We start from the raw sequence: 18,586 nt of genomic DNA, 5'->3' as shown, positions 1-18,586 counted from the left end.
TTACAGGTAAAAGAGCTGATTTCTTTGGGGCAATGCCCTGCAAAAGGCCCTTTTAAGGGCTATTGGTAGTTTAGTCTAGGTTAGGGTTTTTTATTTTGATAGGGCTATTAGATTAGGTGTAATTAGTTTAAAGATCCTGTAATTTGTTTTTTATTTTCTGTAATTTAGTGTTTGTTTGTTTGTTTTTTGTAATTTAGCTAATTTTATTTAATTTAGTTAATTGTATTTAATTTAGGTAATTTATTTAATTGTAGTGTATGGTTAGGTGTTAGTGTAACTTAGGTTAGGTTTTATCTTACAGGTCAATTTGTATTTATTTTAGCTATGTAGTTATTAAATAGTTAATTACTATTTAGGAACTATTCTACCTAGTTAAAATAAATACAAACTTGCCTGTAAAACAAAAATAAACCCTAAGCTAGATACAATGTAACTATTAGTTATATTGTAGCTAGTTTAGGGTTTATTTCATAGGTAAGTATTTAGTTTTAAATAGGAATTATTTAGGTAATGATAGTAATTTGTATTTAGATTTATTTAAATTATATTTAAGTTAGGGGTTAATAAATGTAGGTAGGTGGCGGCGATGATAGGGACAGCAGATTAGGGGTTAATAATATTTAAATAGTGTTTGCGATGCAGGAGTACGGCAGTTTAGGGGTTAATATGTTTATTATAGTGGTGGAGACGTTGGGGGCGGCAGATTAGGGGTTAATAAGTGTAGGTAGGTTGTGGCGACATTGGGGGCGGGAGATTAGGAGTTAATAAATATAATGTAGGTGTCGGCGATGTTGGAGGCAGCAGATTAGGGGTTCATAAGTATAATGTAGGCGGCGGCGATGTCCAGAGCAGCAGATTAGGGGTTAATAAGTATAATGCAGGTGTCTGCGATGTCGGGGGCGGCATATTAGGGGTTAATAAGTGTAAGATTAGTGGTGTTTAGACTCGGGGTTCATGTTAGGGTGTTAGGTGTAAACATAAAATGTGTTTCCCCATAGGAATCAATAGGGCTGCGTTACTGAGCTTTACACTGCTTTATTGCAGGTTTTAGGCTTTTTTTCAGCCGGCTCTCCCCATTGATGTCTATGGGGAAATCGTGCACGAGCACGTAAAACCAGCTCACCGCTGACTTAAGCAGCACTGGTATTGCGGTATGGAGCACAATTTTGCTGTACACTCACTTCTTGCCTTTTAACGCCGGGTTTATAAAAACCTGTAATACCAGCGCTGTAGGTAAGTGAGCGGTGAGAATAACGTGCAAATTAGTACCGCACCCCTCATAACGCAAAACTCGTAATCTGGCTGTTAGTAAGGTAACAATTTTCACGCTTTAGGGGTATGAAAGGGATAAGAAAGTCAAAATTAAACTTGCATGATTCATATAGAGCATATCATTTAAAAAAAAAAAATCACTTCTATTTTCAAATGTGCTTCATTCTTTTGGTATTACTTTTAAATAACTAATACGCACATATGTTATATTAGTGGGAGCTAGCTTCTGATTGGTGCCTGCACACCTTTTTCTCTTGTGATTGGCTAACTAGATGTGTTCATCTACCTACCAGCAGTGCAATGCTGTTCCTTCTGGAAAGGATAACAAGATAATGAAGCAAATTTGATAATAGAAGTAAATTGAAAAGTTGTTAAAAATTATATGTTCTAGCCAAATCATGAAAGAACATTTTGGGTTTTTTCTGTCCCTTTAATAGTAGAAACATACTGGGTTTGATCACTGGAGATACCATGAGAACAAAGTAAATTGAAAAGTTTCTTAAAAATTTGTATGCTATGGGACCGAATAATTAAAGTGAGAGCGGACACGATCCGCTGTATTGCACAAGCATTTCACAAGAAATGCTTGTGCAATGCCGCCCCCTGCAGATTTGCGGCCAATCGGCTGGACGCAGCAGGTGTCAATCAACCCGATCGTATCCGATCGTGCTGACTGCTGTCCACTGCCTCAGAGGTGGCGGACAAGTTAAGGAGCAGCGGTCTTAAGACAACTGCTTCTTAATTCCAGTTTCCGGCGAGCCTGAAGGCTCACACAGAAACATTGGGGCTGATTGGCGGCTTGATAAATCGGTCCCTTAGTCTGAATCATGAGAGCTTACTTTTGACTTTCATGCGGTTTTGAATCAATATGAACCATAGCATTTTAAATTATTAGCATTATTATGCACAATTGTATGTGTTTTAACCCATTAGCGATTCTTACCTCTAGCGGGAGAGGTATACATACATTGTGCAGTTTAATTTCATGATTGCTTTTTTGTGTAGTGTATGCATTACCATATTAATAAATGAAGAGAGGAAGACCAGGATAATGGTAAAGACGCCCACTGCAGTGCTGTTAACTCTGGACTGTACGATCTTCTTGGATAGAGTCTGGAGAGGAGATGGACAAAGCTGGAGGTAAACAAAGAATCACATAGGAAGTAACATCAGACAAACCAGTGACTGAACATGAAGGGACAGTCTGTCCGATAAATCCCAAATGCCAAGGATCATTTATAATAAAGCACTTTATCTAGAACTTATAAGTATACTGTAAAGGTCATCGGTAATGGCCATTAATACAAAATGAGATCTTCTTGTGCCATTTCAACTTACACGTAAATATTTTTCTTTCTTATTTTTTTTTGGGGGGGGGGGGGGTCACTGTGCAGTGACAATATTCCAGTTTTCCCAGTGCTGTGAATATAAGTTTGACTTTCATGTAATAAAGAGTTCCTGAGGAAGGCTATTGACACGTAGCTGAAACATGTTGAGTTGAGCAGAAAAGCTGCCATTACATTTGGTCACAAATCTTTTATACCTACTGAAACTTGTAAGCACATCACAGTAAGATAATAAGCTTTGTGTTCTCTTATCTTATCTTTCCCAGAGTTTGAGATGGCAAGATGTTTTCACCAAGAGGAAGAATGGTGAGCAGAATATGTTCTCAGTTATAGTAAAACTATTGCATCATTCTATTTTTATTTCTACTCCTGCACTAATTGCACGCCTCTGGCACCTTTTCTTTTTTTTTTATGTTTACTTAAAGGGACATTAAACCCAAATTTTTCTTTCATGATTCAGATAGAGAATACTATTTTAAACAATATTCCAATGTACTTCTATCTTCTAATTTGCTTTATTCTTTAGATATCCGTTGTTGAAGAAACAGCAGTGCATATGGGTGAGCAAATCACACGAGGAATCTATGTGCAGCAACCAATCAGCAGCTTCTGAGCCTATCTAGATATGCTTTTAAGCAAAGGATATCAAGAGAATGAAGCAAATTAGATAATAGAAGTAAATTAGAAAGTTGTTTAAAATGACATACTCTTTCTAAATCATGAAAGAAAAACTGTGGGTTTAATGTCCCTTTAAGCTAAAACATCACATATGCTTGATTTACCTTAGAATCGGAATAATTTATAACTATAGAAATACCTTTTTACTGGTACAATTTAGTAATATAGTTTAATTACGAATTCAGAATATCCTATGTATTGTGTTCCAAATCCACCAGAAGCAGCAGAAAAAAATAATATAGACAGGTATCAAAATGTGCTAGGTAACACCTTTATTGGTGATTTCAATTAAACCACTATATAGAGAGTATATGAAAGAAAAAACCCTAGGTTAGAGTGCTGACTTCATATAGCTCTCACCTGAATCATCACAAGAGGTTAGAAGAAACCATATAAAATAATAACGCTTGCATTAACAACCAAACAAAATAAAAAAAATGCAAAACCCGTCTTTTCCTAAAATCATAGGACTCAAGTGTCAGTAGGCATATTTAGGTAGGATTTTTCTATCATAATCAAACACCTATGTTGTCAAAGACAGCCTCCTATCTGCAAGTTTCAAAGGCAGGCCGATTACTAGCTACATTCCCTAATGCTTGTTGTTTAAATTGTAAACAGTGCTTGATGGTATCAGAGTCTCACTAGAATCACCAATGTCATAAACTGCAACAATGTATCCCTACACCCTGACAAAGTCCAATTCATTGATGAAATGATTGTTGGATGGGGACTTGTGTTTGTTTATGTATATCTCAAATATGATACTTTCAGTTTTATTTAATTTAATGAAAATGGCAGTTTTTGCATTTTTTTTCTTCAGTTGGTTGGATGGTTTCTAACCAGTATTTTAATATATTGAACACTCTTTAACCATGTATTTTCCTTACCTTTTCTATCTAGTGTTTTAACTTTAGTTATGCTCTATGAATGCTTTAAATAATTATTACACCCCTCATTATACTTATATAAAGGAGCTATAAAGCCGTGAGTGACATGAAGTTATTTGTTCCATGTACAATAGATTATTTCAAATAAAGTGCAATATCCCTTTAATAAAACACACCCACATCTCCATGAAATCATTTGCTAACTTTAATTAAAAAAATATGAATAAATGAACCTATAGTTAACTTTCTATAAAGACTATTGCTTTTCTATTTCTTATATTTGCACAGTTTCATCTATAACGTTCTACTTCATTGCTTTTCATGTAGTGAATTGTCAGAAAGGTAGAAGTCCTAATTTACAAATTATTATAAAAATATAATGTATTCAGTGATGGCAATGAGAACTTGTCTTACTTCATATTTAATGTAAGTGGTTCACAGCTGTGCTGGAAAGGATGTGAAGAAATGAAGACTTTATGCATAAGTGATGTAATTGCTGTAGTTACAAATTCTAGATCTAATAAAACTAGATTCTTATATACGGTATTAACTTTCAACATGTAAATATGCTAGAACTTTAAAACTTTGTGCATATATATATATATATATACATATATATATTGATATGTGTGTGTTTATATATATACTATATATATATATATATATATACCCCCAATCACGCGTGTTCCAGCACTCCAACTTTGGTAATTTAATAGCGGACCTGGGTGCAATCCACTAGATACATGTAGATACAAAAACAGGAAAGGGAGGGCAGTCTCAGGATTTGTATGAATAGAGAATCATTTATTTTTCATCATAACAGCATTGAAAAATCATAAGTCGTTTCGGCCTACAAGGAAGACTTCATCAGGACACATAAGAAACTGTTGAAAAAAAGAAAACACATCCAATATATTGCCAATATACATAAAAAATAATACATACTCCCATCACCAAAATGCAAAACTTAACCTTCAAGCTAAATTAAATTTAAAATGCAAGCAACCCCATGGAAACAAGACAAGCAAATTCAACAATACTGTAAAGGTAGTAACCCCTGTAAATTTAGGAAGAGTCTCGGCGTGATACTAGAAGCACATATGGGCTCACCCAGGGTTATATCAAGACCCCTGTACACCCATGCTATAGGACAGCTGCTAGCACCCTCCTAGGGCACAGCAGTGTACCCCCAGTGGGTCATATGGTTATGTCCTATACCACCATGATGTATAAGCATATAACAGTACAAGCTAATACTTAGTCAAGGCCGCAGAGCTAACAAATAAGTCTAAGCCTGTATCTAATCAAAACACACATATCAGGAGCCTGCACAATCAGACTGAAATCCATCATAAATCACAAATACCGGGTAGCCCCGGGAACCTTATTGGTCTCATACATAACCCCATGCAGAACCTAGCCCAATGCTGTTGGATTACGAAACCTGCCTGCAGTGGTACATAACAGATAGTGTAAACATGTATTACCATATGAGAGCCTACAGTGTGCGGCTAACCCCCTCTGCCAACTTAAAAATGAAACTATGCACAATCTGGAACCGGATACACCTCTAACTCGCATCAGCAGTTTGGCCTTGACTAAGTTTGGCCTTGACTAAGTATTATCTTGTACTGTTATATGCTTATACATCATGGTGGTATAGGACATACCCATATGACCCACTGGGGGTACACTGCTGTGCCCTAGGAGGGTGCTAGCAGCTGTCCTATAGCATGGGTGTACAGGGGTCTTGATATAACCCTGGGTGAGCCCATATAAATTTACAGGGGTTACTACCTTTACAGTATTGTTGAATTTGCTTGTCTTGTTTCCATGGGGTTGCTTGCATTTTAAATTTAATTTAGCTTGAAGGTTAAGTTTTGCATTTTGGTGATGGGAGTATGTATTATTTTTTATGTATATTGGCAATATATTGGATGTGTTTTCTTTTTTTCAACAGTTTCTTATGTGTCCTGATGAAGGCTTCCTTGTAGGCCGAAACGTCGACTTATGATTTTTCAATGCTGTTATGATGAAAAATAAATGATTCTCTATTCATACAAATCCTGAGAGTGCCCTCCCTTTCCTGTTTTTGTATATATATATGTATATATATAGATAGATAGATAGATAGATATAGTTAATCCCTTCTTTCATGTTCTGTGCAGCAGCTGTAGCGGACCATGTCTGCCCAACATCGCTAAATGCAGACAGCATACGCTGTCAGCATTTATCATTGCACAAGCATTCCTTGTGAAATGCTTGTGCAATGCCGCTCCTAGGGGGTGTCAATCATCCCAATCGTATTTGATCAGGATGATTGCTGTCCGCCACCTCAGAGGTTGCGGACGAGTTAAGAAGCAGCGATCTAGAAACTACAGGTGTAGATTGCAGCATCCGCTGCTTGTTAAATTACCCCTTGTTGTGTTGCCATTTAAAATATGAAAAAAGGGATTTAATGGTGAATATAAAATCCAGATTTCTACAATGTTTATCATGACATTGATTTATGATTAATGGGTCTGAAAAAATGGAAGAGCAAATAATTTGTTAGGAATGGAAGCATAATGCCTGCCAGACCTAAGGCCAAAGATTAACTAAAATGTGAAAACCCAGTTGTCAAACAATACTAATCCTACTAGTAGATGCAATCTTGTTTGTAGTTCATGCCAAAATGGAAACGGTGCTTTAACAAACAATAGCTGTAAATATTGTCAACAACAATACTTGCGAAAGTGAAAAGTGACAATATAGCGATAGAAAAATGGTGTGCAGTCTGCCCATTCTGACTACATAAAAGATGCATTCAGGTGGTTTGTCGTGGTGTGGATGGAAACAAATTACAATAGCTTCCTATGAAAGTCGTGATTCAGCGATTCCATTTAAAAACCGAGTTAAAAGACACCAATACTGTTAGTGACAATCAAGATAGTGCAAATCTGACTTACAATTTAAATAATACAATTGAAAATTCAAAACACACTATTTATAGATACTGGAGTCCAGAAGTAAATATAGAAATATGGCCATCATGCCAAGATATCTATGACATTCATATGGTTAATCAGTGTTAAAGATGTATTCTGATTACAGTAGGTTAATGTAACACATGTAAATGAGTATTGCAGAGTGAACAAAGGGGTTACTTTAATAAACCTTTACTATAACCATAAGAGGTATGAATGGGTTATTGTATCAGTCAGTTTTGGGCGATCTCACAGTTTTTATTTAGAAAACAGGAACTTAACACACGAAAAGGCCTTTTTGGTTGAAAACTTGCTTGCAGCGTGGGCTTTTAACAAAAGTAACTATATAGCATTGTGCTCAATAGAGAAACTGGGCGACCAATTCGGTTGAAAGGCAAAAAGCCTGTTCAGGAGAAAATCACTGATAGATTTTGATTGAGGCCCAAGTAAGAAAAAAAAGATAAGGCTTAGGAGCCACAATGTGGTCTCCAGTGTTTTTTATCTAATCTACTCCCCATCCAACACTAATCCTCTGACTCTCAATCATAAAGTGTTCTTGTTGTCTCTTAAAGCTAGCTCATTACTGTTTTCTTTAGCTGGAATCAATGTTTATTTTTCTGATTGTGTGAGCACATGCAAGTAAATATTCCTGTTCTTATTAACGGACACCTAGATTACGAGTTTTGCGTTCGTGTTTTAACGCTGAGAAACATTGCCATTTCAGAGTTAAAACAGCAATGCAGCCATTACAAGTCTTGTCGGTATAGCTGTACCGCAAGCATTTTAGCCTGTAACACAACGTCAGTCCTGCACACAAAAAATTAGGTTTTTGTGTGGAATTTCCATAGCACTGCCATTAAAAGTTTTGCGATGAGGCTAAAAAGCTTGCGTTACCTCCTATACCGACATGATTCGTATCGCAATCTGAGACCAGTAGTTATGAGTTTTACAAAACTGTTACACAAAACTCATAACCAAACCTTTACAAAGTACACTAACACCGATAAACTACCTATTAACCCCTAAACCGAGGCCCTCCCGCATCACAAACACTATATTAAAGTTATTAACCCCTAATCTGCCACTCCCCGACATCTCCGCCACTATAATGAAGTTATTAACCCCTATTCCCCCGCTCCCCAACATCGCCCACACTATTATAAAGATATTAACCCCTCTACCACCGCTCCCTGACAACGCCAGCACTAAATAAAGTTATTAACCCCTAAACCTCTGGCCTCCCACATCACTGCCACTAAATAAACCTGTTAACCCATAAACCGCCAGCCCCCCACATTGCAAAAAACTAAATTAAACTATTAACCCCTAAACCTAACAACCCCCTAACTTTAAATTAAAATTACAATATCCCTATCTTAAAATAAATAAAAACCTACCTGGGAAATTAAAAAAAACCTAAGTTTAAACTATAAATTAAACTAACATTACTATTATACTAAAATTAAAATAACTATCAATTAAATAAATTAAATTACACATTAAAAAACCTAACACTACTAAAAAAATATTAAATCTACAATTACAATTTTTTTTTTTACTAAATTACAAAAAAATAAAACAATACTAAAGTACAAAAAATAACAAACGAAACAATCAAAAATAAAAACAATTACACCTAATCTAATAGCCCAATAAAAATAAAAAAGCCCCCCCAAAATAAAAAAAACCTAGCCTACAATACACTGCCAATAGCCCTTGAAAGGGCCTTTTGTAGGGCATTGCCCTAAAGAAATCAGCTCTTTTCCCTGACAAAAAATACAAAGACCCCCCCAACAGTAAAACCCATCACACAACCAGCCCCCCAAAATAAAAAACTTAACTCTAAAAAGAACCTAAGCTACCCATTGCCCTGAAAATGGCATTTGTATGGGCATTGCCCTTAAAAGGGCATTCAGCTCTTTTTCCTGCCCTAAAAAGGGCATTCAGCTCTTTTAAGAAAAGCCCAAACCCTAATCTAAAAAAAAACCCACCCAAAAAAAGTTTAAAAAAACATAACACTAACCCCTGACGATCCACTTACAGTTTCTGAAGTCCGAATATCCATCCTCATCCAGGCGGCGAGAAGTCTTCATCCAGGCGGCGAGGTCGTCATCCATTCTATCTTCATACCGGCGGCGCAGAGCGGGTCTGAATCTTCAATGCAAGGGAGCCATTTTGAAAAGGCTCCCTTGCATTGAAGATTCAATATACGGAGGCGACCGTATGAAGAGGATGCTCCGCGCCGGATGTCTTCAGGATGGACCGCTCCGCGCCGCAGGGAAGAAGATAGAAGATGCCGCCTGGATGAAGGACCATCGCCAAGCTGGCTAAATCCACCCTCAGAGAGGGAGTAAGAAAAAAACAGACAAACATGGGACTAACATGTCCCGAACAACTTCCGTAGAAGCATACAGCGAGTATCGATCCCAGAGAAAGTTCCTGCAGGAAACATAGTATGACAAAGAAAAATAAAATTCATCCTAACCGGATAAAATAAAATGACAGGCAATCCGAGGGTTAACGCCCAAGAAGAACATAAAGATCCGCAGGACCAGCCTAACGGATACCCTGTTCTTCCAACAAAACTGGAAAGGATCTCAATAACAAGACTTAAAGGAGATTACTTCATCCCCCCATGTCTAACAAGATGAGCCATTCGAAAGAGAAGACTGATGAGTCCCATAGCCGAGAAGGAGAGGGTCCCCAAACAGCTCAAAAACGTGTCTGAGAAAAACACGAAGGCGAGCCAGCATGTAACGATAGGCACAACACTCAGGAATAGTTACACCCGCAGGGAACTGCACATGCCCTGCAATGGCCAAAAGACCTGGGGCAATCGGGCACGAACTCAATCGCAAATAAACATCTGGACTTTGTAGACGCGCAAGCGCCAAAAGCATGTAAAAGCAAAAATGTGCCACAACCTCCGGGGGGGGGGGGGGGAAACTATCCACCCTCAAGAAGGAAAAAACATAACCTGGGTTACCCGCATGTGTAGTAGTAGGGAGCGGTAGGGAACTCGCCTCCCGGAGGACAGGGCCCCCTGAGGCGGATGGCTCAGCAGTCCATTGAATCTCTAGAACGGCCTAAAGACCTGAGTCAATGGGGCCAATTCGCATTCGACACAGGACGAAGAATCTGAATCAGAAAGTTGAACAATCTCAACCTCAGCATCCTCCATAACTGGATAAAGGATACCACAAAATGGACTAAATATAAAACAATTTAAACTGCACCTGACACCCACAATGGCTGGGGCACTCACCACCTCCTATGAACCAGACACCAGCGGACTAGAATTCTCCATCGCCACACAGTCAGGAATGTGGAAATGGGAGACCAAAACATAAACACGCCCGGTCACAAGGTGAATCCCACAGTCCAAAAAAAGCGTGCCCGACCGTAAGGTCGCGTCACTTTGAAAGGCTGTTATATTCCAAAACCCACAAGCCCAGTTAGCACCACACATAAGAAGATTGAATTACATAACAAACATGATTAAAAAAAACCTGTTCAATAATCCCCCTCAAGAGATATTAACCCTTGATTCCAAGATACTAAAGGAGTCCCATTGAGACCCTGTATTTTTCATGTGCGTTCGCAGGAACAAATGAGTTACAATACAATCATGAAGAAGTAAAATGAAATGATCTTACCGGAATCTATGCCGTGGAACAGGAACACGGCCCTTCAAGTGTGACGGATAGTAGCCTCGCCTCCGCCATGGACTTGAGAGAAGAAAGTAGGCAGCGAAGCGAAGTTCGACAACGCCAATTGCTTGTGGAGTTGTTAAAATGAGTCGGGATGGTTTCGCAGAAAGACTCTTCATGCATCTCTGGACTTTAACTTTCATCCAAGCCCTCACTGAGAGACTGACAGGATACTTAAAACTCCCGTCCCATGTCGAAGAGTACTACCCTCCATAAGAGACGAAAACAAACTTCTGACACTTCTCTGTCAACCTTCTGGGACGAAAGGCAAAGAATGACTGGGGGATGAGGGAAGTGGGAGGAGTATTTAAGCCTTTGGCTGGGGTGTCTTTGCCTCCTCCTGGTGGCCAGGTTCTTATTTCCCAAAAGTAATGAATGCAGCTGTGGAGTCTTTACATTTATTAAGAAAAAGAGCTGAATGCCCTTTTAAGGGCAATGCCCATACAAATGCCCTTTTCAGGGCAATGGGTAGCTTAGGTTTTTTTTAGAGTTAGGTTTTTTTATTTTGGGGGGCTGGTTGTGTGATGGGTTTTACTGTTGGGGGGGGGGGGTCTTTGTATTTTTTTCAAGGAAATAGCTGATTTCTTTAGGGCAATGCACTACAAAAGGCCCCTTTAAGGGCTATTGGTAGTTTATTGTAGGCTAGGGTTTTTTTTTGGGGGGGGGGGCTTTTTATTTTTATAGGGCTATTAGATTAGGTGTAATTGTTTTTATTTTGGATAATTTTGTTTGTTATTTTTTGTAATTTAGTATTTTTTTTATTTTTTGTAATTTAGAATTTATTTTTTTTGTAATTGTAGATTACATTTTTTTTAGTAGTATTAGGTTTTTTAATGTGTAATTTAATTTATTTAATTGATAGTTAATTTAATTTTAGTATAATAGTAATGTTAGTTTAATTTATAGTTTAAACTTAGGTTTTTTTAATTTCCCAGGTAGGTTTTTATTTATTTTAAGATAGGGATATTGTAATTTTAATTTAAAGTTAGGGGTTTGTTAGGTTTAGTGGTTAATAGTTTAATTTAGTGTTTTGGGATGTGGGGGGCTGGCGGTTAAAGGGTTAATAGGTTTATTTAGTGGCAGTGATGTGGGAGGCCAGAGGTTTAGGGGTTAATAACTTTATTTAGTGGCAGCGATGCCGGGGACCGGCGGTAGAGGGGTTAATATCTTTATTATAGTGTGGGTGATGTTGGGGTGCGGGGGGAATAGGGGTTAATAACTTTATTATAGTGGCGGCGATATCGGTAGCAGCAGATTAGGGGTTAATAAATTTATTTAGATGGCGGCGATATCGGGAGCAGCAGATTAGGGGTTAATACATTTATTTCGGTGGCGGCGATATCGGGAGCATCAGATTAGGGGTTAATAACATTATGTAGGTGTCGGCGATGTCGGGGGCAGCAGATTAAGGGTGTTTAGATGTGGGGTTTATTTTAGGGTGTTAGGTTTAAACATTACATTTTTTTCCCATAGACATCAATGGGGTTGCGTTACAGAGCTTTTCATTCCGCGATCGCAGGAGTTAGTTTTTTTTCTAACACTCCCCATTGATGTCTTTGGGGAAAGCGTGCATGAGCACGTCAAAGCAGCGCTTGTATTTTGTGCAGTATGGAGCTTAACGCCACCATATCACACGCTTAAGGCGTTTTTTCCAAAACCCGTAATGGTAGCGCTATGGAGGGTGAAATAACGTTCGTTTTGTACCCTCTATAGTGCAAAACTTGTAATCTAGGTGAGAATTAGCAGCACTTCCCCCAGTATTTGAGAAGAAAATAAATCTGAGTGTGGCTCACCTGTTAAAGTAGTTATATGTATTTGTTCTATCATAATGTGTCCTTTTTTTGTCAGATTGGTCGTAGTATGTAACTTTAAAGGTTTAGAACTCAGTACATACTACATTAGAGCTCATAATTTTTGCATTACTTAGACATGATACCTATGTGTATAACCCTCACATAAGGGCTAAATACACAGGTCAAGTCCTTCTCTGTAGTCACAGGCACTGCAGCTTTCATACTAACGGCTAGATTTGGAGTTTTGACGGTAACGACCCGAAAAGCTAACGCCGGCTTTTTTCTGGCCGCACCATAAAAATAACTCTGGTATTGAGAGTCCACATAAAGGCTGCGTTAGGCTCCAAAAAAGGAGCGTAGAGCATATTTAACGCAGCTTCAACTCTCGATACCAGAGTTGCTTACGCAAGCGGTCAGCCTCAAAAACGTGCTCGTGCACGATTCCCCCATAGGAAACAATGGGACTGTTTGAGCTGAAAAAAACCTAACACCTGCAAAAAAGCCGCGTTCAGCTCTTAACGCAGCCCCATTATTTGCTATGGGGAAACACTTCCTACGTCTGCACCTAACACTCTAACATGTACCCCGAGTCTAAACACCCCTAACCTTACACTTATTAACCCCTAATCTGCCGCTCCCGCTATCGCTGACCCCTGCATATTATTAACCCCTAATCTGCCCCTATATTATATTTATTAACCCCTAATCTGCCCCCCACAACGTCGCCTCCACCTGCCTACACTTATTAACCCCTAATCTGCCGAGCTGACCTGAGCGCTACTATAATAAAGTTATTAACCCCTAATCCGCCTCACTAACCCTATAATAAATAGTATTAACCCCTAATCTGCCCTCCCTAACATCGCCGACACCTAACTTCAATTATTAACCCCTAATCTGCCGACTGGAGCTCACCGCTATTCTAATAAATGTATTAACCCCTAAAGCTAAGTCTAACCCTAACACTAACACCCCCCTAAGTTAAATATAATTTACATCTAACGAAATTAATTATCTCTTATTAAATAAATTATTCCTATTTAAAGCTAAATACTTACCTGTAAAATAAATCCTAATATAGCTACAATATAAATTATAATTACATTGTAGCTATTTTAGGATTAATATTTATTTTACAGGCAACTTTGTAATTATTTTAACCATGTACAATAGCTATTAAATAGTTAAGAACTATTTAATAGTTACCTAGTTAAAATAATTACAAAATTACCTGTAAAATAAATCCTAACCTAAGTTAGAATTAAACCTAACACTATACTATCATTAAATTAATTAAATAAAATACCTACAATTACCTACAATTAAACCTAACACTACACTATCAATAAATAAATTAAATACAATTCCTACAAATAACTACAATGAAATAAACTAACTAAAGTACAAAAAATAAAAAAGAACTAAGTTACAAAAAATAAAAAAATATTTACAAACATAAGAAAAATATTACAACAATTTTAAACTAATTACACCTACTCTAAGCCCCCTAATAAAATAACAAAGCCCCCCAAAATAAAAAATGCCCTACCCTATTCTAAATTACTAAAGTTCAAAGCTCTTTTACCTTACCAGCCCTGAACAGGGCCCTTTGCGGGGCATTCCCCAAGAAGTTCAGCTCTTTTGCCTGTAAAAAAAAACATACAATACCCCCCCCAACATTACAACACACCACCCACATACCCCTAATCTAACCCAAACCCCCCTTAAATAAACCTAACACTAAGCCCTTGAAGATCATCCTACCTTGTCTTCACCTCACCAGGTATCACCGATCCGTCCTGGCTCCAAAATCTTCATCCAACCCAAGCGGGGGCTGGCGATCCATCATCCGGTGGCTGAAGAGGTCCAGAAGAGGCTCCAAAGTCTTCATCCTATCCGGGAAGAAGAGGCGATCCGGACCGGCAACCATCTTGATCCAAGCGGCATCTTCTATCTTCATCCGATGACGACCGGCTCCATCCTGAAGACCTCCACCGCGGACCCATCTTCTTCCGGCGACGTCCAACTGAAGAATGACGGTTCCTTTAAGGGACGTCATCCAAGATGGCGTCCCTCGAATTCCGATTGGCTGATAGGATTCTATCAGCCAATCGGAATTAAGGTAGGAATATTCTGATTGGCTGATGGAATCAGCCAATCAGAATCAAGTTCAATCCGATTGGCTGATCCAATCAGCCAATCAGATTGAGCTCGCATTCTATTGGCTGATCAGAACAGCCAATAGAATGCGAACTCAATCTGATTGGCTGATTGGAACCATCTTGATCCAAGCGGCATCTTCTATCTTCATCCGATGACGACCGGCTCCATCCTGAAGACCTCCACCGCGGACCCATCTTCTTCCGGCGACGTCCAACTGAAGAATGACGGTTCCTTTAAGGGACGTCATCCAAGATGGCGTCCCTCGAATTCCGATTGGCTGATAGGATTCTATCAGCCAATCGGAATTAAGGTAGGAATATTCTGATTGGCTGATGGAATCAGCCAATCAGAATCAAGTTCAATCCGATTGGCTGATCCAATCAGCCAATCAGATTGAGCTCGCATTCTATTGGCTGATCGGAATAGCTATTGTACCTGGTTAAAATAATTACAAAGTTGCCTGTAAAATAAATATTAATCCTAAAATAGCTACAATGTAATTATAATTTATTTTGTAGCTATATTAGGATTTATTTTACAGGTAAGTATTTAGCTTTAAATAGGAATAATTTATTTAATAAGAGTTAATTTATTTCGTTAGATTAAAATTATATTTAACTTAGGGGGGTGTTAGTTTTAGGGTTAGACTTAGCTTTAGGGGTTAATACATTTATTAGAATAGCGGTGAGCTCCGGTCGGCAGATTAGGGGTTAATAATTGAAGTTAGGTGTCGGCGATGTTAGGGAGGGCAGATTAGGGGTTAATACTATTTATTATAGGGTTAGTGAGGCGGATTAGGGGTTAATAACTTTATTATAGTAGCGGTGCGGTCCGCTCGGCAGATTAGGGGTTAATAAGTGTAGGCAGGTGGAGGCAACGTTGAGGGGGGCAGATTAGGGGTTAATAAATATAATATAGGGGTCGGCGGTGTTAGGGGCAGCAGATTAGGGGTTCATAGCTATAATGTAGGTGGCGGCGCTTTGCGGTCTGCAGATTAGGGGTTAATTATTGTAGGTAGCTGGCGGCGACGTTGTGGGGGGCAGATTAGGGGTTAATAAATATAATACAGGGGTCGGCGGTGTTAGGGGCAGCAGATTAGGGGTACATAAGTATAACGTAGGTGGCGGTCGGCAGATTAGGGGTTAAAAAAATTTAATCGAGTGGCGGCGATGTGGGGGGGGCCTCGGTTTAGGGGTACATAGGTAGTTTATGGGTGTTAGTGTACTTTAGAGTACAGTAGTTAAGAGCTTTATGAACCGGCGTTAGCCCAAAAAGCTCTTAACTACTGACTTTTTTCTGCGGCTGGAGTTTTGTCGTTAGATTTCTAACGCTCACTTCAGACACGACTCTAAATACCGGAGTTAGAAAGATCCCATTGAAAAGATAGGATACGCAATTGACGTAAGGGGATCTGCGGTATGGAAAAGTCGCGGCTAAAAAGTGAGCGTTAGACCCTTTTTTGAGTGACTCCAAATACCGGAGTTAGCCTAAAACCAGCGTTTGGAGCCTCTAACGCTGGTTTTCACGGCTAACGCCAAACTCCAAATCTAGCCGTAAGAGTGGTTATGCGCCAACCAGAAGTGCTAGTCTCAAATAGCTGACAATCTTTGATGACTTCCTGCTTGGTACCTGCAATACTTGGGGTTCCTGAGTGGGAGTTTACCTTCCTGTTTAATTCTTTACAAGGGTTAAAAATGTAGTCTGAGTTTCTATTGGCGGTGTCAACTTTGAGACTTAAAGTGTTACGTGCTTCCATTTTAAGCGCAGCTACATGCTTCCTCAGTTTTGTAAGATGTTTAATCGAAACCTTCCTCCCCTTTGTTATGCAACTTGGAACATTTTAGAGAAAACTTAGCTTCTCAGTGTATGTTGCTTGGTACGTGCCTGGTGCACTATAAGGCAGCAGTTTTGCATTTAACAATATTATATACTTTTAAGCACTGTTTATAACATTTTATAAACATAGCTGCTATATAGTGCTCCAGACACGTTCCTGAGCCTACTGAGTTAAGGTCTTTAACAAAGGATATCAAGAGAAAGAAGTATTTTTGATAACAAAAGCAATTTGTGGGGTTTTTTTTAATTGTACACTCTCTCTGAATCTTCAAAAAAATTTTTATTTCCCACCCCTTTATTGAGCGCAAGGGATATTGTCTGCAAATTATAGTTTTTGGCTACTATAGACTTTATAAGGAGTTGAAAAGCCTCCCCCAAAATAACCAACAGCTTTGTAGGCTTCCAGACATTGTTATTTTTATCAACACCTGTATTTAACAACTATTAGGCAGCCAAAAATGCTAACACCACCAACCGAAAATCAGCTACATGACTAATGAATTTGAGCATATAAATTGTGCATCAGAATGTCCCTTTAAACAGAATGAGCTGTTTATCTGGTTCTCTAAAGATATTGTCTGCTACATGGAGATGACTTCAGGAGCAATAGAGGAATCTACACCTTTACTCTACATCTAGTTATTATCTATTACTTATCTTCCAGGCCCGTAAAACACATACAATGAAAAGGAATTAATTTGCTCTAAACAGACAGTGAAGTTTAATGGTTAAAACAAGTTTACACATAGAAACAAGAGATGTATAAACATTCTGTCTAGAAATGAGACTGTTTCCCCAAGGTGATTCAATTTGACATCCTCTCAGTGGCTGAATAACAGAATTAGTCCATCCCAAGGTTCATACGATGCCTATTTAATGAGTAATGGATCTCAATTCTCTTCTCACAAGCATGACATGGCGCTGCACCTCAGACGAGCAGAGATGAATGGTGCCTTGAAAAAAATAATCCAATAACCTTGGCATAGGCACTAAGATTATCTTCGGCATACAGATGCTGAACACTAAGATGTGGCACTTAACCCTTCCAAGCTTAGGGGGTACAATACATGTCTCTCTGGGAGACTCATACACAAAAACTACTTTACTTTGTTTTGACACATTTAAGATCCAAATAATAAAATAAAATAAAACCTCCATTAGAGACAATGAAGCTTACTTATGTAGTTAATGAGTTCTCTCCTCTCTCTATAGAATGTCAAGACAAGGGCTCAGAAAAATAAAGCGAAGTCATTTTAAGTTGTCTCAGATTTGTTTTATCTTATTAAAGCAAAACTAGTTCTCTAGTGAAAACAGAGATCAGTAGAAACCAAAGTGAAAAAAAGAAGATTATTATTATTACAAATGATGTGCCAGAAGTGTCTATATCTCATTTGGTACGACTGAATGGAGCAGCTGCAGATGGTGGTGTGTGGAATTAATATATCTGAATGTGTAAGCCGAGAGTGGTGCTCACCTTAATGCAGGAGTAGATGAGTGATGCACTCAGTACTATGAGTAGGATCAGCAGGCAGGCCACATAGAACCCCAGCATGAAGGTAGAACTAAAAGAGGTTCAAAGAGAGAAACAGATATATAAAACATGTACAAGTGCAATTAATAAGCCATGAAATACTTTGTTAACTTAAGTGCTTTATGACTTTTATAATAAATATTATTATGATAAATCAGCTTATGCTTTTTTTATCTTAAAAAATGATTAAATAACACTTTTATTAAGAAGAAGCTTTTCCTTTAATACTTAAAATAACTGATCATTTGGTACTGCAAAAATATAATTCAGTTTGTTTTATTTTTAGATTAATTTCCCTTTCTAGCTATATTTTTAATCCCTGCAAAGTTCCATTTGAGAGCTGAAATGCATTGAAGCAAGAAATGGATGATGAGCCAATTAGGATCAGTGTTTGCATATAGCTA

General features: G+C 38.3%; 1 protein-coding gene across 1 annotated transcript in view; it reads right to left on the bottom strand.

The window, feature by feature from the left end:
- The window catches only part of ADCY5 (adenylate cyclase 5), a 344,935-nt gene that overhangs the window by 96,799 nt on the left and 229,550 nt on the right, over window positions 1-18,586 (bottom strand). Inside the window, exons 11-12 of the mRNA XM_053698067.1 lie at window positions 18,126-18,213; window positions 2,290-2,385 (exon numbers count right to left, since the gene is read on the bottom strand). Of these exons, the coding sequence (XP_053554042.1) occupies window positions 2,290-2,385; window positions 18,126-18,213 (184 nt within the window). The remainder of the gene's footprint in view (window positions 1-2,289; window positions 2,386-18,125; window positions 18,214-18,586) is intronic.

Source organism: Bombina bombina, chromosome 1 (genome assembly GCF_027579735.1).
Source record: "Bombina bombina isolate aBomBom1 chromosome 1, aBomBom1.pri, whole genome shotgun sequence".
Classification (NCBI taxonomy): domain Eukaryota; kingdom Metazoa; phylum Chordata; class Amphibia; order Anura; family Bombinatoridae; genus Bombina; species Bombina bombina.
This window is presented reverse-complemented; position numbering and strand designations above follow the sequence as displayed.